An 11,658-nucleotide genomic window follows, 5' to 3' on the forward strand; every position below is an offset into this window, starting at 1 on the left:
AACCTCCCGCATCCACTTTCCCAACACTATTTTAGGCGTACCCCAGCTTACGCTGGGCGTACTTACGTTCATGCAACCTTTGCATGCATGGGACCGGAATGCAAACTTATTCCACCAAGGGCTAAATCTACCAATAACTTCAAAATACCATAACTCCCTCATCCTAGGTCCGTTTCCAACGAACCTTATATCCACGAAAAGGTGGCGAGAATCTCTACGCTTCTAACGACACACCCAAGCCTTAAAACCTCCCGAACAAAACTCAAAATCCATAAAAGACCGAACACCAATTTACGATTATACCCTTGACCTCTGAAGACAACACCGAACACTTGGATCACTCATACTATGACACCCACATCTGAAATGGACCAAATCATTCCCTTCCCGAGGCCCTAAGCCTTATAAAAATTGAAGATTGGGCCGCAGCCCTGAATAAAGAAGCAAGTTTGAAACCGAGTGTTACAGTACATAAGGCTTGGTGCGAAGATATGAAGGACCATTCGAGGTGATCGAAAGAGTGGGAAAGTTTCGTACCGACTTGAACTCCCACCCAAGTTGAATATTCATCCGGTTTTCCATGTCAGCATGTTCAAGTCGTATCACGAAGACTTAGAAGATCCCAAACGAGGAATATTGAAGCGTGCACCAACATTATTCGTTATGTCTTTCGACCACGAGATTGAGGATATACTTTCAGAACAAACTATACGAAAGCAGGGAGTGCCGAGCTTCAAAGACTACTTAATCAAGTATAGGAATTTACCCGATAACGTGGCGAGTTGGGAGTCCAAAGACTTACTATGACAATCTCAAGACGAGATCAAAAGACACCAGTATGCAAGCGTGAAGAAAACGTCACGAAAATAGGTGGGGGAGAATGTAACGGCCCGCTTGATTTAGATATTTTTTCTAATTATTTTGCCTCTAGATTAGTCTTTTCTAGAAAGATTCTAGAAGATATCTTGAAACTCCATAGAAGGCTCATGAAGAGATATCTTCTAGAAATATTCTAGAAGATGTCCCTTAGTTCCTAGTAGTTCTTGACTCTTGTATATATATGACTCTTCCATTTCATTTTTCCTCATCTTGTAATTGAGTTGAGTTCTCTAGAGCAATAAAGTGCTTTCGAGTGTTGAGTCACTTTCTTCCTTTCCTTGTTCTTGTGTTGGTGTTTCGAGCTAGGCTGACTTAATTTAAGAACTAAGCGTCGCACAGTGAGCTTGAAGAGTCAAGAATGTGACAATAGGCATTCCAAAATGTGTTGAATGGGTTGGGTCGAATCCACATAGTCCAAGATGGTCTCAGGAACGGCTCATTCAGGATAAGATGGTTATTTTGGGGAAAAAAAAAAATCAAATTTGTTATTTTTTATAATGACTAATATAAAAGTGGTTAGTTTACTTAATTTTCCGAATTTCAAAAGTATTGTACCATATGTAAACAAATCAATTTTTTTTAAACGGGAGGATTATATAATTTTCTTAATTTTTTTATTCAAAACCCAAGATTTTTAGGTAGTATTATCCGTTTATCATCATATTTAATCTACTCTAAGTATATATTTTTTTTCACATTTAACACTCTCATTTATTTTGCTAAATGTCATTTTATATTTATTTAAATTTTTTTTCACATGTCATTTTATGGTTTGTTTTTTATTTTATTAAATTTCACATAATATTTAAATGTCATCTTTATAATAAAGTAATTTTTTTAATTTCTAAATTTCTAAACTAAAGCTCAATTATTTTCTTTATTTAATTATTTAAATTTAAAAGAGAAACCAACATTTTAATTTCAGTATTCCAATATTTATTTTTTATTTTTTTATAAACTCAAACTTCTAATGTATATTTAATTTTCTTTAAATAAACCGATATGTAACTATTGTATATATCCGTAAAAAGAATCTTTATTTTTTTACTATTACTGTTGATGGGATTGACGAGCCTTACGTCGTGTAGAGAAATGAGTTTTGAAAGTTGAAGACTTTCTTTCTTATTTCTCTTTCTCCACCGCATCTTCATCTCACTCAACCAAACATCAAGCTGAAGTAAAGCATAAATCAGATTACAAATTCAGAAAAAAAAAACGAGTTCAAACAAGATTGCAGGAAAGGATTTGAAGGTACAACAAACAAAATCTCACAAGACCCATAATAACATTTGGTAATTTTTCACCCATCATTCTAGTTTGTTGACGCCTTATTTCTGATGTTTAATTATGTTTCTGTATAGCTATTTCCTCCATTTGTGTTATCAGTTTGTTTGTTGGTTTTCATTTGTTTTCATTCGGTGATTAAGGTGGATCGATCGCCATTATGTGGTCATACGGATGTGGATTTGATGCGAGTGTGTTCTGTTTTAATTACATTGCATGTATAGTTTAACCCTTTTGAGCTGAAATGAAGTTCATCTGTTTTGCTCTTAGTTTCTTATTCATTACTCTGATTTAATTTCATATTCCCGATGTAAATGCAGATTTCAAATGGTTTTGCTAAATTTTTGTAATTATCGAGGTAACTGCTCAAAAATTAAACTTACTTTACCATAACGAACTTTTTCTCCCCCTTTCCAATTTAGTTTTGGCTTTATTTTCCCATCGCTTGCCGTTTTATAAAGATCCATACGCTCAAATTGGCAAAGATAATCCCTTCTTTCCGATGCATATCAAGTGTTTGCATATTTGCTTGAAAGAAATGTATACCTAATGTCCTAATCTATTTTCCGATTCTTATGCTTGTGATAGTGATTGGAATTTTGTTTTTGTAGATGCATTGTGATTTCTAACAATACCCCCCACAAAGGGCAATTTGACAGAATCTTAAAATCATGGTTCTGGGGTTGAGGTCTAAGCACAGAAAAGATGGATCAATTCAAGTAAACTATCTTGTTCATGTACAAGAGATTAAGCCTTGGTCTTCACCAGTACAATTTCTTGATCCAAGTCAATGTCTATCACTAGTATGGGAAAATGGTGATCAAATGTCTGGTTATCTTTCCCCCACTCTTATAGATTCCAAAATCGAGTTCAATCAATCTTTCATACTTCCATTAACCTTACGTAGAGATAAAAGGGATCGCGATAAGTTTCAAAAGAATTGTCTGGAGTTCCACTTGTATGAGCCTCGAAAAGATAAGCCAAATAAAGATCAACTTTTAGGGTCAGCTATAGTTAACCTTGGTGATTATGGGATCATTGAAAACATTTTGAGTGTTAGTGTCCCAATCAGCTCTAAAAAGAGTTCTAAATCTGTAGCACAACCGGTTTTGTTTCTTAATATACAATCAAATGACAAAGATGAGACTAATTCATCAAGTAAAAGTAGCTTATCAAAGCAATCATCAATGGAGAAGTATGGGCAAGAGTCTGCTTCAGAAGTAACAAATGATGGTGAACTTGGAATCGCTTCTTTCACAGACGATGATGACGATGATGATGATGCTGATGATGATTCTAAACATTCATCATACAAAAATGACAAGGTACCCTTGTGCACTATATATGTTTTTTCTTCCATTTATATGCTTGATATGGTATCTTTATCAAACTGAAGTTGTTGCACTATTGCCAGTTCCATAAGTAACCGAGGTTGGAATGCAGGATTCCATGGAGGGCACGAAACAAGGTAATGGAAAGCACCCTGTTCTTCCCTTGGGAATGGAATCAACTTCAAAGCATCCTGAAAGGAGTATGACTTCAGTTAGAAAAGAACCTGCTTCTCCATTTCTTCAATCATCTTTTTCAACCATGGGTTCTCAAAATAAGACAGGAGAGCCCAAGACTCGCATGAGAATCTTGGAACCTAAAAATGGAAGCCATGGAGTTCAAGAAGATAAAGAAGGCAATCCACCTCCTGTTATTACCAATTCTGTTAGTAAAGTTGCATCTTTGCATGAACAAAGTGGAAACTCTGAAGCTACTAAAGAAGATATGAGTGAACCAGAAAGTGGACAGGGTGAAGAGAAAAAGCAATTCTCAGAAGACAATCTTGTTGGCAAGTTTTTAGCTTCAAGAAAGCAAGATAAGTTAAGAAGCAACACTCTTGTGTCTAGTAGAAAACAACCTGGAGGACAAGGACAAGTACAAGGGCAGGGAAGTAATAAACTGAAGCATTTGAAGTCTGTTCAGATACCGAAATCTGGTGGGATTTCTGGAAATGGAATTCCTCCTGCTAGCCCAAATAGAGATAAAGATAAAGGTGTAAAGAGTGAGTTGAGTGGAGTTTCAAAAAGTGAAGAAAGGTCAAGAATAGAGATGCTTGAAGAAGAACTTAGGGAAACTGCAGCTATTGAGGCTGGACTTTATTCCATAGTGGCTGAACACGGGAGTTCCACTAACAAAGTACATGCTCCTGCTAGACGTCTCTCTAGATTCTATTTACATTCTTGCAAACAAAATTTACAAGAAAGAAGAGTAAATGCAGCTAAAGCTATTGTCTCTGGACTAGTTTTGGTTTCCAAATCATGTGGAAATGATGTTCCAAGGTTCGTGTTAATGGGAGTTCCACTACAAACATCTAACCAACTTTTTTTTTTTTTTTTTTTTTTTAAAAAAAAAAAAGATAAAATTTTCAAGATTTGGTGTGCTTCATTCTGCAGGTTAACTTTCTGGTTGTCAAATTCAGTTATGTTGAGGGGGATTGTCTCCCAGAGTGTTGGAGATTCTCACTCCAAAAACAAACATGGCTCAATGAAAGTACCCGATAACTGGCGGGACCCACAAACATTCATTGTTGCATTAGAAAAGGTTGAAGCTTGGATGTTTTCAAGAATCGTTGAGTCTGTTTGGTGGCAGGTTGAATTCACCCCAAAATTAGTTCTTGAGTGTTTTATGTGATGTATTATGTTATATGTATAGCTCTTTTGGTTGACTTTGGTTTGACTTGACTTGACTATCTGCAGACTTTGACTCCACATATGCAAGCATCCTCCACAAAAATGATGGGTTTGAATTCAAAGAAAACATCTGGAAGTAAAAACGGTTTGGGTAATCAACAAGGGAACTTATCTGTTGAGCTATGGAAGAAAGCTTTCAAAGATGCTTGTGAAAGACTATGTCCTACAAGAGCTGGAGGCCATGAATGCGGTTGCTTACCCATTTTGCCAAGATTGGTATGATCTACTTACTTTCAAACAGGGGTAAAATCGTAATTTTTCACATTTCCAATTTTGGTTTGGTTTTAGGTGATGGAGCAGTTGGTGGGTAGACTAGATGTTGCAATGTTTAATGCAATTCTTCGTGAATCAGAAGAAGATATGCCTACAGATCCGTTATCTGACCCCATTGGTGACTTGCGGGTCCTACCTATTCCTGCTGGAAGATCAAGCTTTGGAGCTGGTGCTCAATTGAAAAATACAGTGAGTGTAGTCCGTTTGACCTTGAAAGTCAAAGTTTAGACCTAACTATGAATGGTGTTTATCTATGTTACTAGATTGGGACATGGTCTAGATGGCTAACAGATCTGTTTGGTATTGAGGATAACGACTCTCATGAAGCAGAAAGTGATGATGTTGTTGATAACAAATTTGATACGAATTTTAAGGCTTTTCGATTACTTCATGCATTGAGTGACCTCATGATGCTTCCTTTCGAAATGCTTGGAGATAAGTCCATAAGGAAGGAGGTAATTAAATTCATTTGATTTAATTATTTACTAAATTTTTATCCTAATGTCTTATAGATTTTTTTTTTTTTTTAAAAAGGTTTGCCCGACATTTTCTACTCCATTGATCAGAAGGGTTGTTTGCAGTTTTGTGCCAGATGAGTTTTCTCCAAACCCAATTCCCAATTCCCTTATTGAGGTCCTTGATGCAGAGGTTGGTAATAATAATATATGCATTATTACGAATTTGCCCTTGTTCATTTCCTCAAATATTTTTTAAACAGATACAGGATGAGGAAATCGAGGCTTTTGATGGGTCCCACTCCCAGATACACTTCCCATGCATTGCAGCTTCATCAACTTATACACCACCTCCATCACATTCACTTTCTGGTGTAATCAACATGGAAGGAACCCAATCTTTAAGGAGAAGCTCATCATCAGTGTCAGTGCTGAAGAAATCATACACAAGTGATGATGAGCTTGATGAGCTTGACTCACCTTTGACCTCAATCATTACAGACAGTTCTAGGGTTTCCTCAAGTTCCAAAGGACTTCAGTGGGTCCCCAAGGGTGGAAGGAGTATTGCCAGATATCAGCTCCTTCGTGAAGTATGGAAAGATGGTGAATAGATTGTGTTGTGACATTTTTTCTTTTAAAGAGTTTAGTTAAGGATACTGCTTTGATCTTGTTTTTTTTTGGTTATATAGCATGAGAGATGTTTGTATCAGAATAAGTTTTCTTGCATTTCTTTTGAAATACAATCCTTATTACCACTAGAAACTCTTCTTTGGTTGTGTCACTACGTGCTTGTTCATATTAGATTTTAACATAAAAAAACTGGCAAAACTTTGATTTTTCGGTTAATGGGTTTTGGGTTTTAACCCATTTTCCATAAATGTAAACAACCTATCAAAGTAACTCATATTCTTTTCCAACCATTTAAAACAATCAAAAACACCAAAGATCAACTAAATTGTTCATGGAAATATCGTAAATTTCACATTTTTTTTTTGTTGAAGGATTGGAGCCAAATTGGAATTGAGTTTTATTTAATGTTGTGCAAAATGGTAAATTAGGGATGCATGATTCTAACATTACATTTAAGATGTACGTAACCATTTAGGCTCATTTTTACCACTGACATCATGACAATAATATAGAAGACAAGAAATGCACTTGTACCAAATATCTTACATTTCAAAAGTCATTTTTAACTTAGGAACAACTTGTAGTATGATTGAAAAATTACAAGTTCAGAAGCAAACTTTAAACCTGTTATTTTGAGTCATGACTTAAACGAATGGCATATATGGAAAAAGAATTGGGAAATTAATTCGGGGGCTTCAAGAAGAGAGAAGTTATAATCGACATTCTCAAAAACTTCAATAGTTCCAATTAATCACCCTCATATCAGTTTCCCTTCCCTGAGTAATACATTTCTCATGGTTGATTATGTTGCAAAAAAGAAGGACAAATAAGGAATGACATATTATCACTTGGTGCTTATTAACGACCAAAATAAGGAATGTGGCAACAAGCAAAAGGGAAGACAACGAGTCTAAACAGTGACAATCCTAGGGAAGAAGAGAAGAACATAAAACAGTTAAAACTGTGAAGATTTCAGTTAAGGGCAAAATCCTCCATGTTTTTATTTTCAATTTTGATGATTTTAAAATATAAAAAATTATTATTAAATATTAAAAACTATTAAAAAAAATAGATTTGGGCAAATCCGATATTTTAAAAGGTTAAGAAGGGCAAACATGATATTTAAAGTTTAACTTGGGAAAATACGATATTTAGACGTTTAATAAGGATATATATAAAATTCCCCTTAAAGTTGAAACCATCGAAGTAAAATAGAAATAGTACATTACAACCAAAAGTCCAAAATATGAAAACACCATTAAAACTCCAAACACCAATTTTCAATCCTCATCTATGTGAATCTCTTCAAGACTTCCCAGTTCATCTACAAAGCGAAAAAAAATTAGTATTGAGTTATTAATTTATAATTATGTAAAAACACTTACCAAGTTCTATTCCTGCGATTTTCTCTCCCATTTCTTCCACATATCTAGTTGTCAATCAGGGTGGAACGTATCCAATCCTCAGTGCAAATCAAAGCTTTCGTGATCATGTTTGTAAGGGAATTTTCAGTTGCATCAATCACCCTCTTGTCAACACTAAGTTTCCACTAACTTAAAATCATTTTTTACATGCCATTTGATAAATAAACCTCAGCCTCTGTTTTATTAAACCCCCTTGCCCACGTTGTGAAATCATCTTACAAATCAACTCCATGCCCACTATCAAAATAACTAGGTGTCTTTGCATTAGATAATATACCCTTTGTCTTTTCACATAGTTGTTCTTTTTCACATATAGTTGTTTACATGCTTTTATGTTCATTTTAAGGCCAAATTTCATAAAAATCACTTCAATAAATTTCTTTTCTAGTTTAACCACTTAGATTTTGTTTTTGTTTTTCAAAAAAATGATGGTTTTTTTTCCAAAAATTGGAGGATTATTTTTCTAGTTAAAGATTGGTTTTATAATAATAATAAAAAAAATTAAAGTTTTAAATTTTTAATGGTTAAATCATTAACCAAAAAAAATCTCATAAGTGGTTTAACCGAATAAATTCTTAAACTATAGTGAACTTTATAGAATTCAAAGTTTTAAGTAGTGTTTTTTTTTTTTAAAAAAAAAACAAACTCTCAGAGGTTTAAACAAAAAAAAAAATCGATATTTAAACCGAAAAAATAGTTAAAAGTACAAAATTTGTTTATGGAAATTGGCCGCATTTTAATGCATTTAGGCAACTTTGAACTTGTTAGAGTCGTTTTCTTGACAAATAGTATTTATCCATTTGTTTCGGTGTAAAACTTTCAATAAGAATCAATAAATTAAAATCCATATTTGATATGTTTCCACAACAATTAGCTGGCTTTCTAATATAGGCAATAATCAAAATTAGTACCAGTGACAATAAATTTGAACATGACTAAGCGTCCAAATCAACAATGAAATCGGTAAAATATATGTTATATAAAAAAAATGGTCAAATCATCACTAAATTTTAATTTGTGACTTATTCATTAATTATGATAAAATAATAGAACTTTAATGGAACTAGGTAAATAATAAAACCGGTAAACCGAGAAAGATGAGTCAAATGGTCATTTTTACCGGTAATTTATATTTTTTTGTAAACAAATTTTAGTTTGTGACTTTTTTTATAAATTAAGGTAAAATATAAGATTTTTCTAAAGATTTTTCTTTTCTTGAAAAATGATATTTATCCCATATGTTTCATGTAAAATATTTCAATATGGATCAATAAATTACAATCTCACATTGATCTATTTCCATAACAATTAGTTGGATTTCTAATATAAACAATAACCAAAATTAGTAGTAGTGACAATAGATTTGAACATGAGTGGGCCTGAAGTTAAATCAATAAATTAAAACTCAAATTTACCTCTACAGTAACACATTTGACCAAAAACAAAAAACTAAGTAGTAAAAATGGTGATCAAGAAGCAGATCTTTATAAAACTCGACTTCGTTTATAATTAATTGTTATATCGAAGAGTACAGATACATTGCCACATAGCAAGCTGTAATGCCTGAAAAAAAAACTAAAAAGCGCCCACCGTGGGGCTCGAACCCACGACCACAAGGTTAAGAGCCTTGCGCTCTACCAACTGAGCTAGACGGGCTACTTGACTACAAACCCAAATCATATTATAAGTTTAATCGAAGTCCTGACCTAAAGGCATCCACCAATCAAGTTGTTTTTAAAAAGTAACCACTAAAATAACACGATGGACAGTTAACCGCTAACTATTAAAGTCAACTCTGACCACTAAATAAATGCTAATGGTCCAGTTACCCTTAAAGGTAAATATTACCTTTTACTCTTTTACCTTGGGAAGAAAACCCAAATAAATTCATCCTTTTCTTTCTAATCTCAAAATTACCATCAATTATTATAAGGCTCTTATGCGACAACTATTTTTATACAGTATGTGATAAATTACATTACATTAACATATGATTTTCCATTACATGTACATAAATCTATATTTTATATGTATGGAAAAAATAAGAATTCAAATTTACAAGAGTTGGATATATATATATATATATATATATATATATATATATATATATATATATATATATATATATATATATATATATATATATATATATATATATATATATATATATATATAATGGACAAATTTGATATAGTGACAAAATGTAGGTATGCATATTGATATGAGGTTTTCTGTGTTATATCCTATATCTCTGGAGTGAGTACTTTAAAAAGTGATATCTTTTTTTTTCTTGTGATTATTAAAGCAGAATAATTATTTTAAAAATGATGTATAGTCAATTGAGATGGATGCATAGTTACAGTTACTTTTAAGTTTGACCGGACAAGAAAATAGTACGGCATAACCGTATAAGGATAAACATGGTCCCACTCCCACCTCCTTATACAAATATAACATTTGTCATATAAATAAATAAACATTGTCATATCTGTAAGTCTTGATTAATTATCAAAAATCTATAAACTATAGCCAGTAAGAATATGTAAATAAATTAATTTCATCATTTTACATATATAATACACCTTTCTTTAACTTCATTACTATTGTAATACTATTAAATATAGTTATCAAGATATACAAAAATGAATCAATGGTAGTTTTTGATAATTAATTAGTTAATTAGCAACGACAATGTAAATACAATTGTTGAGAAGCGCTAGCTAGCTTTGACATAAACTTTAGCAAATGTTTTAGTTGTATATATACAATGAAACAAGCATCCATAAATAAGAAAATTTAACAACTTAACACATGATATAATATATTTCAGTCATGACAAATGAAAGCTACATTGGTTTCATATATTATAAAGATATAAAAATTATACATAGAAAAACAATTTACTACCTATTATGTAAGGGATTAGGACCTGTAGGTACAACTCTCTCTTCATTATTGAACTTGAAGAACTTCATCAGGTTTCCAATTACTGGGGTACTGCTGCTGCTGCTGCTGATGACAAGTGATGATGATTTTCCTATCAGCTTCTTTCTGGTAGCTCGTGCATATGAAATTGTACCCAATAGTACAACTATGAGTAACACCAACATCATCATCTTCCTCCTCATTGAGAGAGAGAGAGAGAGAGAGAGAGAGAGAGAGAGAGATTTGAATGGGGTATGGAGTGGAAGGACAGAAGGTGGTGTGGTTGTATACATCACAGACAATTCAACTACATTTACTAAGGGTACCTGAATGTTAAGGATTCCATTAACTCTTCCTGATACATCAACATCTCTCTCTCTCTCTCTCTCTCTCTCTCTCTCTCGCTATGTATGTATGTGTGTGTATGTGTCTGTGTATATCTCTCAGTGTAAGAGCAGAAAGGCTTTTTATGGTCATACCAAAGTGCATTAATTTCTTTGAATTCCATTGGCTGTATGTTCAGAGAGGAGCAGAACTTGAAAGACTCCAATGGCTATCAGAGTATATATCCCAAGATTACATGGAGGGAATTTGAAAAATTCCCATGCTAATAATGCCCCCTTTGGTATTGGTTAATTGCATTACACCCCCCATACTTGGATCTAGAACTAGAAGGGTTTGTACTTTAGTATGTAGGTGTTACCCTAAATCACATTTTTGAAGTGTAAAAATAAATTATTTATAATAATATAATACGGATCTGAATTAGCAGAGAGACTTTTGTAAAGTTGTATGAATCTGTCAGCTGCAAATAGGTAGATGGTTCGCACAAATATGGGAGAATTTATTAGCCATAACCATAAGCATTTGTTAATGGCTTAATGCCTTTCGATATCATATAACGTTTGAGGTAAAATAGTAAATCATCAAAAATATAAGGGACTGTGATCGTGGATACCAACTTCTTAAGGGTTGTAAGCTGAAAATAATGCTGAGCCACAGCCCACAAGGGGTATGCCGTATGCAAGAAATAAATGAGGGTGCAGATTT

At 33.2% G+C, this 11,658-nt stretch overlaps 1 protein-coding gene and 1 non-coding gene across 6 annotated transcripts; one reads left to right on the plus strand and one right to left on the minus strand.

The window, feature by feature from the left end:
- Window positions 1–1,958: 1,958 nt before the first annotated feature.
- On the plus strand, window positions 1,959–6,391 carry LOC145092048 (uncharacterized). 5 transcript variants are annotated; one of them, XM_079029929.1, is made up of 10 exons: window positions 1,959–2,171; window positions 2,484–2,521; window positions 2,775–3,488; window positions 3,607–4,490; window positions 4,605–4,800; window positions 4,908–5,117; window positions 5,190–5,363; window positions 5,438–5,629; window positions 5,709–5,822; window positions 5,893–6,391. In XM_079029929.1, the coding sequence occupies exons 3-10, from the start codon at window positions 2,835–2,837 to the stop codon at window positions 6,238–6,240; spliced, it is 2,772 nt and encodes a 923-aa protein (XP_078886055.1). In that variant the 5' UTR covers window positions 1,959–2,171; window positions 2,484–2,521; window positions 2,775–2,834; the 3' UTR covers window positions 6,241–6,391. The 5 variants fall into 5 exon arrangements, with proteins under 5 accessions (XP_078886055.1, XP_078886054.1, XP_078886056.1 ...); XM_079029928.1 differs by lacking the exon at window positions 2,484–2,521; XM_079029930.1 differs by lacking the exon at window positions 2,484–2,521 and having other exon boundaries at window positions 1,959–2,130.
- A 2,875-nt stretch (window positions 6,392–9,266) lies between these two features.
- On the minus strand, window positions 9,267–9,339 carry TRNAK-CUU (transfer RNA lysine (anticodon CUU)). Its single transcript has one exon. It is a non-coding gene; the product is annotated as a tRNA-Lys (tRNA).
- Window positions 9,340–11,658: the final 2,319 nt, after the last annotated feature.

The sequence above is a fragment of the Lactuca serriola genome, chromosome 3, assembly GCF_051521515.1.
Source record: "Lactuca serriola cultivar US96UC23 chromosome 3, Lser_US96UC23_V15, whole genome shotgun sequence".
NCBI lineage: Eukaryota > Viridiplantae > Streptophyta > Magnoliopsida > Asterales > Asteraceae > Lactuca > Lactuca serriola.